The 25,960-nt window shown below is 44.3% G+C and overlaps 1 protein-coding gene across 1 annotated transcript; it reads left to right on the forward strand.

Moving 5' to 3' along the window:
• The first annotated feature begins 619 nt into the window (after positions 1-619).
• On the forward strand, positions 620-12,416 carry MARCO (macrophage receptor with collagenous structure). The gene is made up of 15 exons (XM_030488551.1): positions 620-816; positions 1,875-1,976; positions 2,360-2,593; positions 3,017-3,052; positions 4,286-4,330; positions 4,697-4,804; positions 6,172-6,279; positions 6,381-6,425; positions 6,966-7,064; positions 7,160-7,213; positions 8,258-8,302; positions 8,451-8,558; positions 9,821-9,862; positions 10,202-10,378; positions 10,710-12,416. Exons 1-15 carry the CDS (start codon positions 702-704, stop codon positions 10,838-10,840), a joined length of 1,449 nt encoding a protein of 482 aa, XP_030344411.1. The 5' UTR covers positions 620-701; the 3' UTR covers positions 10,841-12,416.
• Positions 12,417-25,960: the final 13,544 nt, after the last annotated feature.

Here is a 25,960-nt window from a genome sequence, read left to right on the forward strand (position 1 = left end):
ATAGGACGTGAGCAAAGAAGTGATGAGGTGGTAGGATATATGTCTGAGGGTGTGGAAAATCGGTCAGAGAGGAAGCAGATTCCTAAAGAGAGCTTTGGCAAGCAGGCTGCAGGTGTCTGCTCCATTATATCCCAAACCCATTTGAGCTTCAGCGCCCCCATCCCACCATCATTTGCTCATCTTCACAATTCCTCCTGATTCTTTCCCTCCCTGCCCTACAGTTACGTACCATCACTAAAGTGTCATCTTGGTGCAATTTACTGTGATTTCACTTCCATGCAGTGCTGTACCTCCCTTCCCAGGGGATGGATCTCCAAGCTAATATTAAACCTGGGATCTTCTTGGCTTCGTAAGGATGTTTACTTATGTTAGAAGCAAAATGACCACCTCATGGCCAACCCCATCAAACTGCACAGATGTTGAATAACTCAGGGCTGAACATCTTTCAGGATCCTACCCAAGGCTCCATGAACATGGTGTCCCCAAGTGAGCACACAAAATCAGCTGAACATCTTAGCTGTGGGATTTTTTGAGGAACTGTTCAAATTACCACATCAGAGTTCTCACAAGTCTATAAAAACTGAGCAGATAGGAAAAGCATATCAGAAAACATATCAAATCAGGAGGCAGATAGGTAGTCCCTTCAGTTATTTATTGTCCATAATCTGACAAGGCTTTAAGTTAGCCACAACAAATCCGGCATGAAGATTAAAGACAGATATGGGGAAGATGGAAATTCGAGTGATATGAACACTTTCAGTATTTCAGACAAGATTGGGTTTGCTTCAGCTGCTACTACAACCTTTCAGATAAGTGGTAAGGATTCTTTTTATTAAATGGATTGATATGGATTTTATCTGGTCTATTAAAAAGCAGTACATAAAAACAAAATACTATATTTGTAGTGCATACTAAATTGGTTTTATAATGATATTGCTAGTAAATTAACTGCCATTTAAAAAGAGAAGCATCTGAAAATGTCCTATCTAGCTAAAAGCTGATGCTGAGAATCACAAAAAATTAGTTCTTTTCCTGTTTTAGAAAATGCTTAATTTCACTGAATAAAACTTTCATGTCTTAATAGTTAAGATACTGAAATCACCAGATCAAATAGAAAAATGTAAGTAAGTTTATGAATTTTTAGCTGAATATAAATATTTCATTGCTGACTAAACCATTCTATTGTAAAACTAATTTAATCATTGTACTTATTCAAAACCAAGACTTTAAAGTCCTGATTACTTTACTTTGAAAAAATTCAATTAAAGGCGACTTAGTGAATGTGTGAAGTAAGTATAAATATTTCTGAATTTTTTTTCTCCCTAAAATCCAAAATTCAACAAAGTGGTTTATTTCTTTTACGCTTGCTGGTGACAATTTGTTTAAAATGTTACAGCTTGTTTTCATTTGTTCTGTAGTTCAATTTATTATTGATTTTTCATTTGTTTCAATGCATACATGATTTGCCACTGCAATTGCATGTATGTGTCGCTCTTGATGGAGGGGCATGTGCTTTGAGCAACCAACCCTCTTTGAATGGCAGCTTGGGATATATAAAAGCAATGGAAACAGAGTTTATTGGTGCAGAAATGGGAGAGCTACCTCATACTGTTATAGACTGGGTTAAGTCTTGATGGAAGTGAGCTGATTAAATTGGCTAACAAAAAGATGGCCAAGTGAATTGCAGTGCAAAACCTGGGTGACAGGAAGGCAGCCTGCAGGACATGGCAGCCTTGCAGAGGGACCTTGCTGCTCCCTGTTGCTGGAAAGCACTGCTAATTTATTCTGGCCAAGTCTTAAATAGCTGGAAGAGCACAGAGTTTGTATCAGGAGAGATGTGAGAGGATGTCTACCCTACTTCTCTTGGGTTTTAGAGCCTCGGAGCCAAAGAAAGCCATCTACATGCTGTGCCTGGGCAGTCCTCGGCATTTACCTGCTGCTGCTTATGGTCGGCCAGGGGCTGCTGGCATACAAAGGTAAGGCTGCAACCTTACTGCAAGCTTGACATCAAAAGACAGCTTTGCTGGGTGCTCTCAGGGGGTATGGGCAAGTGGGGATGAGCACATAGATAGGAAACCTCTGAGGGAGCACGGATGCTCCTCTGCACACCGCAAGTCAAAGCAGTCACTGCAGGAAAACATTCCCCCACCCCATATATGTGCATTTGCAAAAGCACTCCTGACTGCACTCCTATCTGCAGCAAGCACCGGCTCATGAAAACCACCTCCCCAGCTGAAAGAGTGATGGTATTTAATCTCAGGTATCCTCCAAGGGTGCCAAGGAGCTGCTCTGCAGAACAGGCATTTCCTAACCAGATCGGGCAGGAAATACGCACCACATGGGCCTTTTGTTTCCTCAGTTTTTAAGATGCAGAGAGAGATACTGAAATTTCAAGAAAGAAATACCTCCTATACAGAAGAGATTCTGGAAAGCTCCCTTGCCAGCAAACTGCTTTTGGAGAGAAACTCTAGAGAGAAGCTTATGGGACATGAAGGAGAAGACTGGAGGAGAAGCATGGAAGAGGAAATCACTATAATTAAAAGCAGCAATGCAAACCTGATGATGATGTTGAATAACATCACCCTGGTTGCAGGTATGGCTCCATTTCTCCATGCTGGCTGTACAGTGGGGAAAGCTGATTCCTCTGCACTACTGGAAAAGCCAGGCCAAAAACCTAGTTCAGATGAACAAGTAACTAGGGCAAGATTTGGTCTTCCTATCAGTTAGTGATATCCCAGTGCCCAGGGCTGGACAGTGGCTTCAGATGCCTTGGATGGGGATCTGAACACACGTGGGGAAGCTGGAGCACAGCCTTATGCAGCTACCCTGGATTCTGCTGCAGCTGCACATGCAGCGCTGGGCTGCTCTCCCCTCCTGAAACTTGTAGACCTGGGCTCTGGGTGCCCTCTGAAAGGGTGGTGTCTTCAGCCCAGACATCAAGCCTAGCAACTCCATACTGGTATGTTTCTCACTGAGTGATGACTACTGAAAGAGATCCATTTAATATTCATTTCAGGGCCTCCTGGACGTCAAGGATACCCTGGTCCACCAGGTATGTTTGTAAATGAGCCATAAGGAACTTTTCCTCCTTCTCTTTTTTTCCCCTAAGAGACCTGAAGTGGGTGTTAGGGCTTTCAGTCTCTAGACCCATATCCTACCCAATGTACAGGCACCCAGTGCCCTGGCCATAAGGAGATCTGTTGCAACTCTGAGGGATCCCCCAGGAGCCCAGCTTGCCCAAGCACTGCGACAGAGGTTGGTGACCACCAGAGAAGAACAATTCTGGCTCTGCCTCCTCACTGCTATCCCACCAGAAAAGCTCAGGGGTTATCTGCAATAATCATTTCAAATATCCACGTGAGACAAGAGAGGACCAGTGAGGGGGTTATGTGCATTCCACAACCAGAGGATAACTGGGCTTTTTGTTCCAGATATAGCAAGTCCTGCTCTCCAGCTCACTCCAGGACAGCTCAAGGAGACATCCCTAATCCCTGCTCTGCAGGGCCACAGCTAAATGGTGTGTGTAACAGTGGCAGATTTGGGACCTTGCCTACTCTGTCCCAGAGGAAATGACCACACAGACTTAGGAATGAGCTGGGTGCAAGTGCTCCCCTGCACAGCCACACACACCCTGCTGCCCTGGGCACCTGGGGGCTTTGGATAGAACTACACTTGCTGCAGGAGATAAATATCTTCAGACTGTGAGGATGCCACAAATCCTAATCTAATATTGGCTCCACTTTGAGCAGAAGTTGGACTAGGCAATAGTTTCTATGATTAGATGATAATAATCTAATGATCAGATGATGGTGATCTAAGATGCAACCCTTGTTAGGTCAGGTCTGTATCTCATCCATCGCTTGTTCTTGGCTACACTGATGAGCTTTCCCAAAAAAAAAAAAAGAAAAAAGAAAAAACTAATACAATTTTTAAAAATCATGTTTTCATATCTTTCTGGCTGTACTTACAACACTGAACCAGCACCTTCCGCCAAGCACCATTACTATACATCAGAGCCCAATAGTTCAGTGATTTTCAGGAAAGATCTCCCCAAAGGTCCCCACGAGCTGGGCTTGGCTGGAGGACAGCTGGCCCCTGCCCAGCCATACACTCAACCAAGATCTACGGACTTTATTCAAGAGGTTGTGCTGGTCCCTGCCAGCTGAAGATTGGCCTCAGTGGTGACTGAAGCAGTGTGCACAGATGATTAAAAAATTCATGTCTTCTTAGCCATTACTGTGAATAGATGATGTGTGTCAGCTGATATATGCATTTTACTTCTCAGGGCCACAGGGACCACCAGGAACAAAGGGAGAACAAGGATTCCAAGGTAAGGCTTTTCTGACACCTGAATTACTTCTGTGGATGAACATAAAGTGGCTTTATGGATGATTTTATGTGCAATCTTGTCCTCAGTCAAGGTTTAAGTCAATAGGAATGTCATTGGAGTTGAAAGAAATAAGCCTATGTAAAACTAACATGGTCAAAAGCAAAACTTAGCTGAAAAAAATCTTATTTTGAAGATCAATGTGTACTGGTCATGGTGGACCAGTTCCCCACTGCCACCAGCGTCATTCTCAAGTACACAGAGACCAGAGTTTGGGTCATGCCTGCAGCTGAGCCACGTGGCATGCTTCTGGCACTCAGTAGGTACAACACCTGATGAAGCATTAAAAAAGTGGTGTTGTCCTCACAGGCTTACCTGGACTGAAGGGTGAGAAGGGGAGCAAAGGAGATCCTGGTACTCCTGGCCCACGTGGTGGACCAGGAGTGGGAGGAGAAAAAGGAGAGATGGGTCTCACAGGTAAGACTTCTTCACTACTGCAAAATTTTTAAGATTCTCCTGTGTGTTCCTGTTTAAACTCATTCTACTTACAACACCAGAAGTCTTAATAGGTGACTTCATACTTAATAGGTGACTTAATAATAGTCAGTATTTCATAAAAATCCAGGCAGCCCTGAGCATGGCCTGCCAGTCAACGAGGGAGCTGGATGAACAGGACACAGGAACCTGATCTGAAGGGATTTCATTTTGTATTGAAACTTCAGCAAAGCTCCCAGAGGAGGACTGGGGGAAGGAAGCATGAAAATTGTTGACTCTGTACAATGGAAGTCTCTTTGTAGAGTGACATTTATCTAATGAAAGCCACAAGTATTCAATTATCAGCCTATTTCACATTAAAGCAGAGATGTTTGCAATAGGATTTTCATGATATAAAAGAATACAATGTAATTTGTATGCATAAGCATGTGGATGTTAGTCCTCACTTTAGTAAAACCTATTTCTGAGAACTTTGTGTCTTATATAAGCCTGACTTTTATACACCTTAAGTAGAAGAGTTATACATAGTGTTTCCCCTCTACAACATGCATTAGTTGGCATCTTCGGGATACTGTTATTCAGTGATCTCACATGGGCAGCAGCTGAAAGCAGGATAGCAAAAGAAAGCAGATGCGTGTGGTGCAGACCATGGAAGACAGTTGGACAGGGTGATTAGAGCTTCCTCAGATCTTCCATCAGATCACACATGCTCCAGTGCACTTATTAACACAAGTTGCTCCAGAAGAGAAAAGCGAAAGTAGGAATATCAAAAGGTGAGGACTATGGGATCATTCTGGAGCAGAAAGATGAATATGTCAGTCTTTAAATGAGGCACTTTCAAGTAATTCGGTTCTTTGGGATCATGCTGATCAGCTTGTTCAGAGAAGAGAAGGCTAAGGGGAGATGTAGCAATTCCCTGGAAGCATAGGAGTGGAATACACTGTCCTCCATCTCCATTTTGGCTAGGAGAAAGGAAGGGTTCAGACTGCAATAAGGGGTATTTAGAGAAGAAAACATTCTAGTGATAGGGATAGTTTGGGGAATAGACAGGGGAAGTGTCATGGCACCACTGCAAGTCGTTAACAGCAGGTCAGACAAACATCTGGCCAGACAGTCTGGCAGAGCTGGAGGTGGCTTAGGCAGACTATTGAGGTGCCATCCAGCCCTGTCCTCATACAGCTTTATGGGAATGTCACTCAAGTACATGCAGGTGTGAGGCCAAACTCTGCTACTGCTGCAGCTACACAGAGGTGCTCCACTGGCTGCAGAGGTGAATGAAAAAGTTTTTGGTTTGTTTCGTTTTGGTTTGGTTTTTTTAATTTATACATGTCGGCTGTGCTGTTTGATAGGTCCCCAAGGACAGAAAGGTGAAATGGGCCAGAAGGGGGACCCCGGGCCCCAGGGACCAATGGGTCCTCAGGGACAGCAGGGAGTCCCAGGACTGCCAGGTTTCAATGGTAAGTGCAGAGGACACAGCACATATGCCGTGGTGCAGGGCTGCCCTACCTGAAACATATGGCTAAGCCTCATTAGCACTGATGCTAGGATGTTGTTACAGGTAGCACGGGGGAGCCTGGACGTCCTGGGCAGAAAGGAGAGGCAGGTAAGCAGTACAGAACATGCAGTTTCCTCTAGAAATATGATACTGAGCTTTTTTTAGATGATGTTTCATGACAATGCTAGATCCCAACATGGGTGAAAGAAGATGATGATTAGATTAAAAGAACATTCCAGTGTTGTGTAAACTCATGCCACAGCCTTGGCTGTCTCATTTGGACCCTGCTTACTATGCAGGAGAATGAGCTGGAAAGAAGGGTCCTGTACCATGGAGGGCCATGTCCTCCTTCCTGACGTGTGCACACACAAGGACAGAAAGTGGCTGCTCTTTTAGGACAGCACTTGTGCTTCTCAAGGCTGACAGTCTGCAAGGACAGCCTTTCACTCCAGATCAACACTCACTGCACCACTGAGATTAGTGCTGCCAGGGAAGGATTGCAATTCTGAGAAACTCAGTGACTATTTTGCCTTCATAGGGTCAACTCAATCTGCATAGTGCAGGGGTTGGTGATTGAACTATCTTTCTTTTTCTCACTTTCATATGTTGTGTTGCATTTCACATGTGCTGCTTCTGCTCAACCTCAAGGTGTAACCGGACCACGTGGACCTCAGGGAATTCCTGGCATCGAAGGCAGACCTGGTCAGAAAGGGGAGAAGGGGGACCTGGGGCCCAGTGGTAGGCCAGGTACAACACTACTCAAAGCTGTAACTCACTAAGCAACTACTCTGGTCTCACCTTGTGTGATGGCTTCACCCTTACTGATTTTCTTTTAATTTCAGGAATACCAGGCATTGCAGGACTCAGAGGTGAAAAGGGAGACAAAGGAGAATCAGGTAAAGGAAAATAAAAGATGTTCAGGGTCAACAGCATGCATCATGCAGACATTGGAAAGGGGTCCGCAACAGCAGGAGATTTGTTGAGCCCTGTTCTTGGAGCCTCAACACATCCCAGGGTGCCATGTTGGGCCTGGGCCTCTGCCAGACTGCTTGGGTGTTAGCTATTCACTGAGGGGTTGTTTCTACCATCTGTAACACGCACGAGGAGGTGATGTTGCCTACATTTTTGTGTAAACAGAAAACACACAAAGCAGCAATTTAAGATGAACCAAACAACAACCTCCCTACCCTGGAGCTAAAGACAAATTTTACTGGCTGTAAAGCTGATGCGGGTGGGCTCTTGAGCATAGGAAGACAGCAAGGGTTTGTCCTGGCCTCCTCTGTAGCATTGCAGGAAGACATATCTTCGGAGGCTAACTTAGAGCACATAACACAGGACTTTTATTTGACCTTCCATCTTACAAAGGTCACCTTTCTGTCCCAGGCACCCAAATGATAGGGTGACATTTTGCAGTACAAGCCTGTTCCCGTCTATTTCTCTTGAATCAACCATTTTAACCCTGAATTTATGTAGTGCACACAACCTCTCATCTCCATCAGGAGGTGACAAAGGTCCAAGTGCTGCACCCTTCTACTTTCATTGATACCTGGATGATAGGGATGGGAGCCACCTGGCCCAGCTTTATGTGCTTGCATATGTCTGATGCACTTAAATGTACACATCTAGGCTCTCTATGCGGTCATTGAAGGCCCACCTGGAGGAATGGTCTCTATCCCATCAGTGGAGCTTAGGATCTATAAATGACCAGAAGTTGATCGACTTCAGGAGAAAATGATTCTCCATTGCCTGTATTTTGTTGATTGATGAGGTCCCCACTGAGTATAATGGGAAATAAGCCACCCACTTCAGAAATAGACGTCTAAGGTGTAGGTAGCTGAACTAGACGAGTTGAAATCCATTATAAATACTAGTTTGCATACACTTTTATAAATGTATAAACATCTGTCTTATAATATTATTGTTTGTTTTGATGATCTTAGGTCTTCCAGGGCAAAAGGGAACAAAGGGACACCAGGGCCCACCAGGTAAAACCTTGTTCGACAACATGACTTAGTCTGGTGATGCAAAGCACTTTAAATGCCACATTCCACTTCTCTGCGCCAACTTGAAATGCTTGTCAAGTTCTTTCCTTGGGAAGGGACAAAGGCAATGACTTTCTTGCTTTCCACCCAGGCAGCCCAGGCTTACCTGGTCAAAAAGGAAGCAAGGGTGATTATGGCAGTCAGGGTCCAAAAGGAGAACCGGGGGTAAAAGGAGCCAAGGGAGACCGTGGATTGCCTGGTAAGTCTGTTTGCCATGGGGTCTGTGGAGCTGATGGTGCATTTGGGTTTGGGGCTGTCCATCACAGACTGGCACAAGCATGTTAACAAAGCTCATTTGGAGGAACTCAAATGACAGATCAATCTTCCCAGAAGATGAATTTGTGGAGTGTCACATTTTGTCTTGGGAGGTGTGTTAAAGACATGCAAGTAAGCAGATACATTAGATTTCCTCAAACCCCTGATTTCACAGAAAACTGGAACAAACCATCTTTCTGTTTGCTTGGTACAAAGACATCCTGCAGTATACCAAACTGCTGGGATAAATCCCACATAAACATGGCAGTCAGGAACACTGAATTGGAAACACCAGTGCTATTTAACTATGCCTCACTAATTGTAGGACACAAAAATAGTGCAAATGGGCCAACACTGCAGCTACTCCCCATGCTTACCCCCCTCCCTTCTGATCACAGAATGATTCCAAAAACTGTAAGACCTGTAGTAATAAAAATCCCCAAACAGTACTTACAATAGACTATGGGAAGCAACCAGTGTTCCAGATGGTTTTACTTTTAATTGCTCACATAGAAGAGTACAACGGTCCTCAAAAAGAAAATAAACCAGAGCCTATGTGGGGTTCCTTCATGCACTCCTCTTGTGGAGCTTTGCCTCTGGAGCAGGATAAAAGTGTAACTAGGGTGATCCCAGGGTAGGGGCTGCCCTCTACATGGGTGTCCTCTCCTGGTCCCCAGAAGGAGACAGCAATGTGTGCTTTGTGGAGGTAGTTTCTGGTGGAAGAGCTCATTGGGGTTTTTTCCAAACACTCCTGCTCTCAAGACCAGGATGATACACATAAATGTGGAGGACTATTGGGAGTGGCTTTCTGCTGCCCAGTGCCAGTATCTGGAAAGCAAATCCCATGATGTAAATCTTCCTTCAAGTATTCTGGGAGATACCATACCTGCTTCTGGAAAGCCCAAAGGCTATCAGAGATGTAATCTTGCAGGTAGTAGTGGGAATAAGATACTTTTCCCATGAGTGAGTGAATGGGATTTTGCAAGTGGTCCTTTTCTTGGGTCTTATGTTAATAAGACTTTGCTGTATGGCATACTAGTTTTCTTGCCATGTTTCTTTTACATTCTCTTAGTCACTTCAGCAGGTGCATTCTACGAGAGGACAGAGCCTTTATATCTTTGACTCACCCAATTATTCAGAAAAAGCTAATAACTGAATTTTCCCCTGAACAGCTGTCAAATATTTGCTTTTTTTAATTTGGAACAGGTTCACCAGGAACGAAAGGGAGCAAAGGTGAAAAAGGAGAAGGTACTGGACTTTTATTTCTTCTCTACTTGCCCTCTGGCATTGAAGCTATCTGAAATCAGGACCAACTTGACCCCTGCACACACTGGTTAACCTGCAGCACAGCTACCAGAACCAAGAGGTCCTAGCTTTGAGCTGTAGCCTGGTGTCTCTAGATCCAGGAGAGGGCTTTGAATTGTTTGGATTTGAGTTACCAGTACCTTCTGGTCCCACCCGGGCTACAGCCGTGGAGATGGGAACATTTGTCCAGTTTGGGCAGTCACTCCTGCTATCTTTCAGTATGCTTTTTTCTTCATGTGTATATGACCAGTAGAGTTATTTTCTTCTTCTCTGAACTGTCAGGCAGCTTGAGTACTTCTGTACGAATCGCAGGAGGGGGCAGGAGAGGCCGTGTGGAAATCTTTCACGAAGGGTCCTGGGGAACAATATGTGACGATGGCTGGAGCACCCAAGATGCCACTGTGGTCTGCCGAATGCTGGGATACACCCGTGCCATCTCTGCCTTCACAGCCACAGCAGGTAAGTCCACAACAGCCTTTCACCTCCCCAGGCCTGACATGGGAGATTATGCACACACAGAAAGCACCATAGCAAGGTCCTCTACATGAGCAGCAGGAGAGCAAAGAAGATCTCCTGAAAGGGGAAGCTCATTTCCCTTAGTATGGGGGAGATGCATGTCCAGTGTTGCTTGAACTGTGCCCAAACGCTTGATTTCCAGCAAGCCAGCTGTGCAACCCAACCCACACCTGCTATTCACAGGGGTTTCTTTAGAAAAAAAAAAAACAACCCATATTCTTCTTTCTTTCGTCCAACAGTTTGTTTGTTTTTTTGTTTAATTCATCTTCCAAAGGCTCTGGACAAATTTGGCTTGATGATGTGAATTGCAGTGGGAACGAACGTTCAATTTTCGACTGTCAAAAGCCAAACTGGGGTGTGAACAACTGCTCGCACAATGAGGACGCTGGGCTGGAGTGCATTTGATGGGACAGAGAGGCTTCCCTGGGAGCCACTGCCTGCCTCTGCTCTCTATGGGGCTTTTCTTCATAACACGAACCAGATTTTGTCAGGCTGTGCTTATGGTCTCTTTACTAGGTCATAGTAATATTGACAGAGAAAGTTGAATTTTCCATAAACCGATAATGGTTTCAAGACCCATAGGTAACCTGAAACATCCCAGCTGTCACAAAATAACCAGAGCTCTGGCACGTGAGCCAGTTCACAGCTTTTCCAGTTACCTAACGGCAGCTCATCTGCAGTAGCTCACACATGTGACCTCTGAGTCCACAGAGGAGGAGAGATGGTACACTTCAGCTTAGTGCAGTAAGAGAGAACAGGATCAGTGTGTAGAAACAGGCAGTTACTGCAGCTGAGCTGGCTAGTCCATTGTCATCACAGTACAGTTGTGAATCTAAGACTAAAACCCCCAGTGAAGTTCATACATCCAAGAAAGCAGATGCTCAGAAATCATCGGATGATCTTTCTGGCATGGAAATATAAATGTTCTCCAGAAACTATGCTGATCACGGGTTAAAATGCAAAAATAAGTGCCTGGGATCTAAGTGCCATACTATCCCGGTTTATCACAGACCTTGTTTTTGACCTTGGCCAAGTCCCCAAGGCCTTCTCTGTCACTGTTTCCTAACCTGTATCCCGAAGCAATACCCTTTACCTTATTCGGTGCATAAAGCTAAGCATTTCATACCTTTAGAAATTAGATGCTTCAGTAAAGCAAAAGAAGGATGAATAAAAGCGATAATGAGAAAGTATCAGCTAATTAAACTTCCAGAGTGAAAATATGGACCTTAAACTGAGGGCTTCTACCTTAACTGAAAGTGTTATATGTGTCTGAGATGATAGCTGAAGAGCTTCTCTTTCCTAAAGATTTTTTTCTTGAGTCTTACCCTTTTCCACCAGCACAGGGCATTTGGCAGGTGACAAGCAGCCTGTATACATGTAGCAGGGCACTTCACAACAACCTCCTTGTGGACATTTGATTTAAAACATTGGAAATACGTGTAAGCGACTCCACATCTCCACCTTAATGTTAGCCATCATAGCATTTCCCTACACAGCTTTGAAACATGTTTTTAGTGCAACAATGCAGTCTGCAACAAAGCTCATCACGATTTTGAACCATAGGAAATGGTTTTTATGGGGTCTCAGGCCTCAGGAAAGAAGTCTGGAAAATCCGAAGAGTTTTCCACTACCCACTAGCCTGCTGCCCTTGACAGCAGGAAAATGAAGAGAGATGCTTACCATTCCTTTAGAAGAGGCAAGGAGTACTTGCCACAAACCCTGGTACTCCTGATATTTCATAGCTGGTGGAAATATGAAAACAGTGGCTCATCTGCACAAGAAGAGACAAAAGCTTTCTGTTCTGGTAGGGAGCCCCAGCAGCACTAACGGCATGCTGAGTACCAGCACTTGGGCTAATACAGCTTTCTGTAGGGCTCCCACGAACAGTGCTGAGCCTGCATGGATTTGCTTCATCTTTCTTTTTGTGGCAGTGTGTAAATAAAATGTTTGCACTGTTAGGAAATAAAGGATTTATAAGCTGCATTCTTGTCTTGATACATCAGCATGTGGTGCTAACACTCCCATTTTCTCATGTTCCTCTCTAACAGGGTACATTCTTCACCATTTTTCAGGGTAAATGTTGAGATATTTGATTTTTTCATCAGGCAAAACTTCCACTCAAGGGAAAGTCACCATGTTCCAAATCACGACCCTTTGGCCGGAAAAATTCCCATAAATCTCCTTTTTGGAGAATGGGCATCCAGAAAATAGTAATCATGCCAGGATTAAGGACAAGACATAGGGGTTATATCTACCTGCCCAGGGCAAAGGACACCACAGACCAGCCCATCTGCCCCTAAGCACAGCAGGAACAGGTTCAAACCAAGCTACTGTCCAGCAGTGTGGCCATGAAGCAGAGAATGAAGTGCTTAACCTAGTCCCCTGCCATGTCTTCACCTTGCAGTGCTGATGTAAAAATCTGCAAACTTCAGAATCAGAGGGATTTTCCTGACAGTCTGGGAGAGCCCATGCCAACAGTGAAGAGCTCAGTGCCAGGTATACAACATGTCATTTATATTGCAGGGACTAAAGGAGGAAGCAGGATGTGGGCAATGGAGAGAGTGCCTGTGTTTAAGCTCAGTGGCACCACGGCCATGCTGCAGCACAGCCCGGGGGAAGTGCTCAAGGTGGCTCAGGCAGGCACACAGTGAGGCGATGGCTGCAGGGGCAGGAAATGCCACTGCTAAAGGGGAACAGGCCAAAACATGCAGCTGCCTGGCAGCATTGCCATAGCCCACTCCACTGAGCTGGATGCAGGAACCATTACAGAAGTGTCTGTACCAGTACAGTTCATCCTGGCCTGGGAAGGGAATCAGGGGGCTCAGGACCAGGACCTGTCTTAATATTACCATGCTGGCAAAGCCGGATCTTGGCTTGAAAACAAACTTTGCCTTCATAAAACAACTCTGTATGCCTGCTCCGGAGATGGAAGTCCAGCCAGATGGGAGGAGAGCTGTGGGCAAAAAGCTCACACAAGAATTAGAAACACAAACATTTCTGCCTGCTAAAGCAGAGCATGTCTGAGCAGCAAGAGAAGAACTGAGCCCAGTACAGGGTGTGCCACGTGCAAGAAATAGCATCCATTGGAGGGGACCACTATGGCCAGGTCGTGGTGCCTGTGATTTCACCCTCCCTGACTATGTCAGTCCTGATGGATCCTCTTGGAGAAGCACTGCCCAGCTGTGAATAAGCAGCAGAAGATGCTGGTGGTGGCATCAAAATTTGCATCTCATCCTCTTCTGTCCAAACTAGAGTGAAACCAGAGAGAAGTCACTAATGTCATTTAAGCAGGCAGAAATTCTTCCCAGTTCCCCTAGGAGGCAGATGAGCTGAAGGAGTCGTGGAGCTGTGAGATTGTTAAACTGCAGACTCACTTCCCACAAGAATCAGAAGTCCAGGTGCCAGAATAAAAGCTGGAAGTCCAGCTTTAGCAGATTCATAAGGTCACACTAAATTCCATGCTTCTAATTCAAATCACAGATATCATGGCAGCTTCTCACTTGATACAAATTGTCATACCCACAGCTGTGTTGTGTTTTGGTAGAGGTAAGAAAAGCCCTTATTTAATTCCAAAACCAAAACAAAACCTCAGATTTTATTTTTTTTTTAGAGCCACTGGATAAAGCTAGCATGGGTACAGCCGGATCCGGACGATCTTCATGACAGTTCTTGTATCATATAAAGGTTTCCCAGCAAGGGCAATGGCTGGACATATCCCAACAGTGTGCCACCGGCGTGATGAGCCTCGGGTCCCTTCCCAGTAACTGAGCGGTGCTGAATTGCCGGGGTCTCCCTACACAGCTCACGCACGATGTGTATTTATTAAAAATGCTCCTTCCCGACACTAAGGGGAGCTCAAGGGCCGCCACCCGCTCAACGGCCGCCGCGCAGGGAGTCCCGCTGCTCCTCCGGCCGAGGTGGGATGGGATGGGAGGCTGCCCCTGCCGCGCTGGGAAGGCAGCAGTTCAAACCGCGCATCCCTTTTGCTTTCTCCCCCGGAGAACCGTGGCTCCTGCGCATCGCAGGAGGAGGGTCCCGGTGATGCATCCAGAGGGTGCCTGTTATGTCCCACCTATGTCACAGGGAAGGACAAAAATGTGTTTTGTTTTGTTCAACAGACTGATGGCATACGCAGCAAGACCTAAAACCCAAAAGCAGAGTGCTTGGTCTAAGGGTGTGAGGCAGGTTGTGGTGGTTTCTCAGTCTTCAGTAGCTCCAGCTGTGGTCAACCAGTCCTCTCAGAGAGGGATTTGGAAAAATAAGCGTGGAAAACACCTTTGTGGTTCAGTCTCGTGTGCCTGATGGTTTGTGAGAAACCACCAGGCAGTCTGGACAGTTGTACAGGTTTTTTTCTCCACTCTTAATGGCTAGAAACAGTATTTTTAAGGCAAAACCCCAGATGTAACAGCATGTCAGAAATGTCCCCTTGTAGGGACAGAGGAGGGGCAGCTGCTCAGCTCACCCCAGCTTTGCTGCTGTGAGGGCAGGACACTAGTCACAGCAGCAGCCTGAAACCCAGAACTGGGAACCCCAGGCAGCAGGTTTGTGGGGCACTCGTGTCCCACACGTCCATTTCTGCAGTCCAACGAAGTTCCACGGCGTCAGGAAGAGTGCCACAAGCTCCCACACAATAGTTGGTGAGCAACAAAAAAAGCCTCTGGCATCTACAAAAACAGGTCTGTGATGTAGAGGCTGGCTTGCATGCCCACACCATCTCGCTCCCCACATACCCAGCTCAGTGCTATTCAGCCCTGGCTTTTAAGTCTCACAACTAACACCCCTACACTGTCCTAAAATAGCTATCTATCGTAGCTAATAAGGTATTGTACTGCTTTGCTTATCATTCACTCCCAGCACCAATTAAAAAGACTTAGTTAAGCAAAATGCAATTACACTGTCATGGATAAAAGGGATACAATTAATTAAAAAGGAATACTTTCCCTTACGAACATTTTTATTTTCAGATGTTCCCATCCCTGTCCCTGACCACTCCTCATGATCTGAAGAGATTTGGGATGGGGAGAACTGGGGTGAGTTTAGGTAGTTTTTCTCCCCATCTCACTGACTAACTTGTATTTCTGAGGTAAGTTATAAGACCCGTGAGGACAGAGATCTTCTCTGGAGCCCTAAAACGTCATTTCCAACATATCTGACACTGTTGTCCCTGCTTTTCCAAGAAGATGAGAGGCTGTCTGGCACCAAGCTGGGACTTCTCTCCTTTTGGGGAGAAAATAGGGGTTTCTGTCAATTGCAAATGAATGCAGAGCAGCCAGAGACTGGAAGATATGTGCTGTGGCTGGAAGGATTTACTAAAATCCTTGGGAAGGGAGGAGATATGTGCCACCCTTCCGAATACACTGCACAGGCAGGCACCCAGGCGGATGGTTTTCCAGCCCCATGGTGCAGAGACGCTTGACCTCAGCCAATACTTCTTCCATGGACAGGGGCATCGGGAAAGCTCAGCTCTGCAGTGAGGTGCAGATTTCCCAGCATCGGAGCTTTAAATCATGGAGGATCCTGCTGAGAATGTGTGTTAATAAATAAAGAGTATTTATCTAATCATTGCCATGTCTCAATATCGACATTACTGTCAAACCACAGAAAAATGGCACAGAGGAGAAGGCTGCAAGTTGCCAGTGACGTTTGATGAGAGGCTGAATGCAATTTTCATAGCCTCGACAGAAGTCAAATGCAATGGAAGGCACACAGAGATGCAGAAGAGCAAAAAGCCAGGTCTCCAGGTTTACAAAGCCTTAAGTTTATGCTGAATGCATTCATAATGCGTCACCTTAGTAAAATTCGTGATGATTCCAGATGCAAATGTAAATAAGGCAATTTAATTTGGCTCACAGCTAAGAAGTAGGTCACTCTGAGGGATGTTGTTCTTTAAAGTACATTAAAGCCATCACATTAAATGATGTAATAAAGGAATGACTTTTCTGGTCATATTACTGACAGGTAAAAATTTTAATACTCCTGCTGGCTATGTCTAAAAATTAAACTCATCATCTAATATATGGACCACTAATTGTATTTTCAGTCTTCTGAAGTCTTATGTTTTCAGAGTGAGCTCATGTCACCACAAATCTGCCAAAACATCTCTTGGCTTTTTCTGCGAAATATCATGGTGGAAGCAGCATCTCATCTCAAAAGCCTCAGATATCTTTTTCTGTCTCACTTGGTGTCAGAAGCAGTCATATTTTGCTTGGTTAACTGTTTTCCCACCAGCATGGTCCAGCAAAGGTCCAACCAACCATCTAGTGCAGCACATAGCCCAAGCCACAAGTGTTTCTGATCTCAGCAAAGGGGCTGGTTTGGGTCTCACTGGCACAGGCATAAAGCTGCAGCATGCATCAATGCAGGCAGCTGCCGTGCCGTGATGCAGAGCTGAATTTAACCCAAAGTATTTAAACAAACTGTTAGTGGTAGCTCCAAATGATTATCCATTTATTTCGGTATTTGTCTTTTTCAAATGTGACCTCAAATCTATAAGTAATTAGTTATTGTACTGGCTGCAGTATTGCAAAATGCTTTTCCTCATTTTTTATTCAGACTCTGAGATATAACTCCAGAATCATTCTAGTCACATCAGCCTTCAAAGGTCTAAACGGGGAGGAAGGGGGGCTAATGCCTTAATATCATTGAGATCTGCAAGAATATGTGAGGATTTTCTGGGGATTCAGTGCGAGATGAAAAAGAGTTTTGCAGGCACATAGAGGAAAGACACATCCAAATGGAGAAAGATTTAAATGTTGAAGTGCTAAATAAACATTGCTATTCAACAGCGGTTTTCGTCTTTTGAATCCTCGGTTAAAACTGCTTCATAGAGACAATTAAAGCTCATTACTCTCCTTTGTTGAAACTATATAAATTTTTACAATACAAGTTCCAGAGTGAAGATGAATTGCCACCTGAAACTCCTCTCAAGTCATCTGGGTGCCACAGCAGGGGAAAGCAGAAGGGGACTTTGGGAGTTGTTAAGTAAGTATACCATGTCAATAAGAAAGTAGCACACAAATTGTGTTTATTCTGGGTCCACTTTGTGATGTTTTATATAAATACTACCAAATAAGTGGCACTGTGAAGCTGCTGGTTCCACACCATCAGGGTATCAGCAGCATGGCGGAGCATGGCTCTGCAATGACCTTGTATCTCTCTGCCTTAGGAAATCCCACTGAAGTCAACGGATTCAGAGGGCTTTCAGGGTTGAGCCATAATTCTCTCAAGATATGCATTACTGCCTTATTAGAGCAGCTTCATAACTGTAATTCCAGATAAATATACAATTAGTCTGATGTCTTCTGATAAATGCCAGCAGGAAAAAAAATCATCTCCTACTAAGCTGACTAGCTATTCAAAGGAACTGCAGCAAACTTTCACAGATGTTAAGACCAGCAGGACCGTTATAATAATCTTATCTGACCTTCTGCATGGTGCAGGGCAGAAAAACTCACCTAGGAGTTTCTGCATCTTTCTGAAACTACAGTTTGTTTTCTAGGAAGGTGCCTCATCTTGGTTTAAAGTTTTCTGAAAACAGAGAAATCACCACGTTCCTGAAAAACCCCCGCGTTCTTGCTATGTTAGTTATCCTGCTAGCTCCCTCCTAATAGCTCCGCTTTTGAACTGTGCTGGGGCACAAAGAACCAGCTGAGGTCCTTGAGCCACCCCGTGTTTTTTGCCTTAAATTCGTACAGACAAGGTTCAAGGAAAAAAGTTTTCCTTAATACAGTTAGCTTCACCTGGCAGGGACAAGCCCTCAACCAGGTTTTGGAGGAGCTTCTGTAAAGAGCAGCAGCACACCTGTAGAGGGATGCTAATGCCCTTACTGGAGTTAAAAGAGGAATGTGTGGCACATGCCAAGATCAAACTGGACCTTGATGGTTTTACTCCTGATTGGCATTTGAAAGGGAATTTCTGGAAGGTTTTTGCTATGGTAGTTGGCACTCATGTAAGCACTGGGACTCTGCCATTGCTCTGATTGTGAAGTTGCTCTGATTTCAAAGGAGATGCTTTGACTTTAGAGAGTAGCGATGCAAGAAGCTCAGTGAGGGTGGAAAGCTCTCAATACACTTCTGAGGCCCTCAAACTCTTCTCTGGGTGGAAATGAGATCAAACTAAACTTAAATGGTAGTGTTTTCATGAGTAACAGCTAATCCAAATTACCCAGAACTAAGACATGAGGATCTCAGGGCTAAAAGAACAAGGGGGGCGGTTTCCACACATGGGTAAAGACTGTTGACTCAACTTGCAGGGCTATAAAATTTCTCCAGTAACAAGCAGGGACAGACTCCTACAGCAATGCTGGAGGGAAGGGAAATACCCTGTCTCTGAGAATCTGCTTATTTCTATCAGCCTGGAATAGCTGCGCAACACTATGAATTGATCTGCCTGTGGTTAAGGGATAGACAAGCAGAAGAAAGCCCGTCGATTCTCTTGTGTTTGTACTCCAGAACTACAAGGTTCTGAGTGGGGAAGTCCCCTGCTCCCAAGCTATTTTCTTTAGAGGCCTTTCTGAGTCCTCCCCCCAGTGCAAGCTGGCATGGAGAGAGCAGAAGAATGGAGAGAAGCATCCCTCTTTGCCAAGGGCTGCTGTGACCATAGTGCTCTGGGGCACTCAGACTTTCTACCTTTTGGACTGGGAAATCTGGGGAAAAAAGTCACTTTTTCAACATTTTCCTTTTGTTGCTCCTGGATGTGCAGTGCCACTTCCAATTACAGGCTGGCGTGTCAGTTGTGACCTGCTCCAGTGTGACGTGCTCTGACCCTGTGGGGCAGACACAGTGCACTGAGGTTGCAAGGATAAAATGTACAGTCTCCAGTAAACATGTAGGGCCCAGCTTAGTGAGGGGATTCTGGATGATGAGACTTCAGTGAAAGGCCTTCAAGCATCACCCGGCATGGGAAATGAAGCAGAAAGTTGTGACCTAGGTCATCTCTGCAGCTGGTATAAATCAATATTGCTCTGCTGATATCTGGGGAGCTATGTGACTTTGCTCAGGCTAATTATTCAGCCTTTTTGTATTCGTTTTTGCTTTGTCCAGCTCTCTCAACATTACTTAACTCCCATAAAAACTGTTCTAATAATAGGCACTTTGGTGGTTAATATATCTTACAAGTCCACTCTTCTTTCTCCAGTATTTTCTATAACACACTTACAAAACCCATTTCCATGGAGTGGGACCACTTCTCTGATAGAGATATGATCCCTTTGTATGGGTTTGGTTGTAAATTTACACTAAAAATGGCCACACATACACTGACAGTGACAATTTTTGTCACTGCAATATGCTATTAAGGCTCACACAGGGCAACAATGAGAGGAACAATGTCCAGTAGTTTAGGATATATAATCCCCATCATGTGCACTTTTGTGATCTCTCTTTTGCATGTCAGCACATGGTTGCTCCTGGCCAGTTAAACAGCAAAAAAAACCCCCATAAATACGAGTAGTGGGAAGGACAAGGCCTTTCTTTTTACAGAAAAGCTTGGCATGCAGACCAAAAGACAGCCTTTGCATGGTACATCAGAAGATAGAAACTCACACGATATATGAGATCCATGACAAATCAAACAAGCTGTTGTGCAAAGGAAAAGGATCTAGAACAAACATTCTATAAGAGATTCACAAAATTGCCTCATCTGGAGATGGATGACACCAGAAAATTAAAGAGTAAACTTTATTTTAGCATCCTCCCACGCTCACTGGACTAGGTAATCATGTCTTTAGTCTATGTTTTCTTTATCCCAAGAAGTCCAGATGAAAACCCCACTAGGATGCGCCTTTCCAACTAGCTCTCTTCATGTAACAGGAAAATAGCAAGAAGGGTGGATTATTTTCTTTGGTGGCTTTTGGGTTTTTTGTGGGTTTTTTGTGGGTTTTTTGGGTTGTCTGTTTTTGGTTTTTTTTGGTGGGGTTGTGGGGTTTTTTTGGGGTTTTTGTTTTTTTTTTTAAAGAAAAAGTTTATCATATTCATATCCATGTTCCTCATGGATATACTTTTGTGGCTGGTCTGCTAAAGGAGGCGTCTTCTGGCTTGGATGAAAAGATACAAACAGTTGAATTTCACCCAGTCCTAGAAATATAAGTGGAAGAAAGAGAAACGACTGCAGGAAAGCCCTTTGAAAGCTGTATCTGTGCTGGTTTGCAGGTGTTTCATGAGAGCTAGGTAATAAAATTAGGATTGCATATGTATTAATCCACCCTGGATCTCTGCCAGACCAGGGATTGCTGGTTTTACAGTCACAGACGTCAGAGTACCTTCTGCAAACTCCGCTTCCCCTTTCAGGATCCCAAGTGGAAGTTAGAGCATGGCCCAAAAGCCTGGAGCAACTTTTCTCTGCTCCTAAACTGGGGCTGGAGTGTGCTTTGCCCCTCATCTCCCTCGACACTGGAGAAAGGAGAAAAAAATAAATGAAACCTTTAAAGAAACATTGTCTGCAGGACATATGGGATAAGCTCTGAAGTTGGCAACGCATGAGGCCATTGGGCAAGGGAGAGATTGTGCTCTGTCTCGGTCAACATCAGGTGCACATCTCCCACATGCACCTGCAGAAGGGAGGCAATGCTAGCGTGGTTTGTCTTCTTCAAGGAGCTCATTTAGCTCTTGTGGTTATACTGAACTGGCTGGTTCCTCCCCTGGCATTTACTTTGCAAAATTTGGAGTTTCCCTTAGAGAGTCTTTCTGGAAGTTATCCCAGCAACGAGTCAGAGGCAAAGTGCCTCCCAGAGCCAGACTTTTCTGCTCCTTTGAGTCCCTCTCAGCAGTTATTTCACCCATAAAAGAAATCCCATTCCAGTTCTTTACCTTCTCTCGCAAATACAGAGAATGCGAAGGCCCATGTGTCTCCTGTCCACCACTCGGCACAGCTCTCATCAGCTGTATCAGCTGCTTATAGCCCAGAAGCAGCAGCCAGGGCTGGACATTGCCAAGGGACTTTCTGGAGTCCAGGTGTCATTTATAAATCCTTCGCTACCTACTTTTCCCAGCCAGTCATAACTCTTTGGTGGGCACAGTTTCCTGATGCGGTGCTCATAAAAAAGCCCACCCAGTCCCCATTTCCCACCTGCTGCCCATGCAGCCCCATCTGAAATCAGATCTGAACTCTCTAACCAGCTGCTTCTTAAATTTGGACGGAGAAGATTCAGGATGAAACAGAAGTGAATAGAAGATGCAGGATATAATGTCATCATCTGGAAAGTGTGTGGTACTGCCAAGAGCAGAGAGACCTAACTCAAGACTGAGAAAGCTTCAAGGCAGATGGATTAACTAATGGGGTGTGGGATGCTTCAGGAGTCAGGATTCACAGCCTTGGGCATGTTTTTGCTGGTTGCCCAGCAAATGCTCAGGCATTTGAGGAGGGACTCGCTGTTCCCGTTGTGCACAAACCTGGGAGTTGGGTCTTTTGCTTTCCTCTCAGGCTCCCAGGCAGCACATATGACCCATCCACAAGCCCAGAAGTAGGATTGCCCACCAGCTTTCTAATACAGAAAACAGCAGGCACTCTCCCAAAATGGTTATTTAAACAAGACATTTTAAATTGAACTGCACTGATTATTAGAAAGTGCAGTAATTTTCTGTCTCATGGCACAAAGGTGTTATAAAACTGCCATGAACAGCACTTCATCAACGCCTCTGGTTCCAGCTTTCTCCCACCTTGACACTTCTGCAGTTTAACCGTATTATTGCTGTCTATCTGTTCACGCCATGCAGTCCCAATCCATCATTTGGCTCTGTGCCATCCAACATTCAAGGATTCTGATCCTTCACTTAGTGTTAATGCTCCTAGTGATGAAATGGTTTCTGACCCAGAACATGGCAACAGGGATGCAAAGTTAGAAAACTGCTTAAGTTTTGTCAAAGTATAAGCATAGAAGAGAGTCATGTAGAATTTTCATCCAAATTTCTTTAAAGACACATTTGGACAGGAGAAACTCCTACTCCAGCGTAGAAGGGCTTATTCCCCAGCTAACATCAAGTACCACAGCTAAGCCTATCTAGCAAAGTATTTGCGGATCCTTTCCCCCATCTTCAGGGGTTTTTTCCTCCTATTCATTTGTACATCTTCTGCTTGTTAGCTGTAAACTGTTCCAATATGTTCATATGATATGAATTTATAAACCAGATGATAGCCATTATTTCCACTTTGAGGAGGCAAACAGATGTAGCTGTTTCTGAGGCTTTAACTCTTAAACTTTGCTTTCAGAGCTGTATTTACTGCTCTATTGATATTTCTGACATTTAGTTTCCAAATATCCAATCTCTTTCAAATGAAATCGTGGTTGCTGGCAGTATTTGAAAATACTGATACTGTTAATCAGCAAAAGCCTTGAGGAATTTAAAAAAAACATTGTGTCTCTCTTGCATGACAAAAGACTAATGATAAGCTAGCCTCAGCCAACATATTAAGGCATAGAATAGAGAGCAGGCCTTTAAGGTTGGTTAAGACAGAAGAAATTTTAATCACAGCTGAGAAAGGAAGAGATCAATGTCAGGCTTGCATAGGCTCAGGCAGGTCCTCAGTTGGTGTAAATAAACTCAGCTCTGTTGAGGTCAAAATGGTTTACACCCACAGTTGTTTTTCCCGAATGAGGTAAACACACAAAATCCCTTATTGAATCATTTCAGAAAGCTTGAGCTCTAAGAATCTCATTAAAATCAAGAGGAATTAGCAGTCTGACAGAAGACCACCCAAGTTATTGCAGGTTATCTGTATCTTTCAAAGGAAAAATGGCTGTATATCAAAGAATGCAAGTTCTACCCCATTAAAAGCACAGATTAAACGTATAGCTGAAAGAAGCTCAAACCTTTTTCTTTCTTTCTGTGCAGGACATTTGATGCAGGAGGAGAGTGTTTGTCCCAGCAGCATTTCAAGTAGACCAGGATAAGTCAAATATGTAAATACTTTGGCTGAAGTTACCTGTCAGGTGATATAACCAGTACCTGTATGGAAAAGTGAAGTTCAAGGGGGATGAGGGGAACATCCAACTTTCAAAATGGACAGAGGAAAAGAAAATCCAAACTGACTCCATAGGAAAGAAAAGAAAAATAGAGAACCTCCAAAAGACCATCTAAATAATCCATTATTATGAAACCAAAGGGATATTTCCAGGGAGTTTCAGGTCAGAAATTGGACTCTGGTTTTCAGAGTTATTCATACCAAAATAAAGTCAAATTTGAGAAAAAAACAAAGCTCACACCAAGTCTAAAAAGTCTTGGAACTGCAGGTATGAGAACTGGAGCAGTTCAAGGCTCTTTTTGTTCTATGGCAAGCTAAACAAAATGAAAAACCTTGAGATTGAGCCAAAACACAAATTTCTGTGTTCTTGCCAAAACTAAAAGCAAAAATATGTCTTTAGGGAAAGTGAGTATTAAAGATTTCACCAAGTTTCCATATCCCTCAAATCAATCCACAGCAATTTACAGGTGGCCCCAAGAGCGAGTAAAGAAGCCTTTTGTACCCCAGCCAAAGTGGCCAAACAGAGGAGTTCAGCCCACCTGGCCCAGTGTTTGTCTGTGCCACATTAACACCAACTTAATCCTAATGTCCCTGTCCCACACTGCCAGTAAGGGCTTCTGAGCATCGCAGCTACTTTCTAGAAACTTTGTTGACAGTGACCATCTGTCATTGGGAAAACACAAGAAGGGGGATTAGTAACAGACTGGCAGGGAATACTGGAAAACTGTCAATATATTTTACTCAGGACAGGTGTAAACACAATGGAGATATTGTTTTGAAAATAAGGGAAAAGCAGGAAATTTTGCAGTGTTCTCCTGTTGGGATTTCTTGTTGTTGTTGTTTTTTCCTTGCCACACCAGTGAAAAAAAAAAACCCAACAAAAAACTGGCAAGTGATAAAACTAATTATAGGGCATAAATCTTCCATTTTGGGGAATCTCCTCTGGGGTCTGCTTCTCCTCTGTTACTGCTTGATTGCCACCATTACTGTGCGTGAGGTGCATGTATCCACTGCTGCTAAATGCCACAGATGCATCTCTATTATCCTTGGAAGCATAAACTGCTTTTTTGAACAATCAATTGCCCAATTCAGAAACCAATCTAATGAGCTCATTCTGCCTTATTTGTTGGAATCCAGCACCATTTCTGCTGGGACTACGGTAAAAAGGATAGCGTGCAGAAACCGCTTAGGAAAACTAAGTGGGGAACTTAATTACTTCAGTAATTTTGTTTCCCAAATTAAAGGGAAAAATGTTTCACAGATGAGAAGACTTTCAAAGTGTCTCAATCCCAATGAAAGAGATTTCTGTTTAAAAAGCTGATGGTCAAAACGTCTCCAAGGCCATGTTCCTCACAGAAGGGGAAAACAGTCGAAAAACTGCCAAAAATGTCAACCAGGGAGGGAACCTCTCCCCAGATCCTATCTGCACTAATAAGAGTTTGTTGGCACTTTTGAAGGTAGACGTATCTTCTGCTGACAAAAACCTTTCACACTCCCTTACTGAAGGAAGACACGGTCTTCAGCTGGTGTAAATCTATATATTGCTGCTCCTGCTGGCATGAAGACGTTATGAAAAATCACAGCCCGAGAGGCATTACAGCAGCAGGAGATATCTCTGGAATGGGGTAGGCTTTTGCTGGGGGCTGCCACTCAGGAAGGGGCCTGTGTCACTGCCGAGGCAGATGTAGGGACCAGCAAATCCCGCAGAGCAGGGGGGAAAGCATGAAGCCTCATTAACCAGGCAAATCTGCAATTAATGGGTTATTGTTAGGCGAGGAATGTGATCCACAGAAGCGGTGGCTTGCTGGGATCACTCCTGTTCCTCTCCACTCTGCTCTTTTCATCAGGTTGTCTGGGGATTAGCTTGAAGCTAACTGAAGTGATGGAAATACTTCACCGGCTTTGATGGACTTTGTATCCAGCTTTTCATGACATTTTATCCTCCGGTACTATTCCAAAAGGCCCTACATGATGACCACGTGACTGAGATTTTCAAGTCTACTCCCATCACTTTCAACAGAGACTTTTCTTTCACCTGCGGAGACAACCCCAAGCCACATGCATTAATAATTAAATAAGAGCTGAGTACCAGGCTAAGGGAAGTGACAAAGCTGCCAAAATCCTTCCAAGATATTTTGACAATCCACAGCCTGAAAAGATCGTAAATGAGGGTCTGGTTTCTCATTACTCTCCCACTTTCTCCTGCGTATCTTTAAACATCACTCAAATTATGCATCATCCACCCCAGAGATGCATTTTGATGTCATAACAATAGTTCGATGCCGGAGTACACAACACTGAGGTATAGGCATAGTGATTAACAACCGCTTTTGCCACTGTACCTTCCGGACTCCCATCAAAGTAAAATTTGTCCCAATTAATCAAACCCAAGTGTTTTGTGCTGCAGTGCTCTGTCTGTATAGAGAAGATCTTGAATGTTCATCCCGGATGCTGTGCATGGCTGCTAACCTTTCGATGGAGTCCACTGGGGGCTGCTGCTCATTTGTATACAAAATGTGGCACATAAAAGGGCAACTAAACGTAATTTACCTGGAAGTGAGGTTAAAA

The sequence above is a fragment of the Strigops habroptila genome, chromosome 5 (genome assembly GCF_004027225.2).
Source record: "Strigops habroptila isolate Jane chromosome 5, bStrHab1.2.pri, whole genome shotgun sequence".
Classification (NCBI taxonomy): Eukaryota; Metazoa; Chordata; class Aves; order Psittaciformes; family Psittacidae; genus Strigops; species Strigops habroptila.

Coding starts and splice junctions, on each gene's coding strand:
- MARCO (XM_030488551.1), top strand. CDS start 702: ATGAAGATTAAAGACAGATATGGGGAAGATGGAAATTCGAGTGATATG. Junction 4,331..4,696: donor GGGAGAACAAGGATTCCAAG/GTAAGGCTTTTC, acceptor TTGTCCTCACAG/GCTTACCTGGACTGAAGGGT. Junction 7,065..7,159: donor GGGGCCCAGTGGTAGGCCAG/GTACAACACTAC, acceptor TTTTAATTTCAG/GAATACCAGGCATTGCAGGA.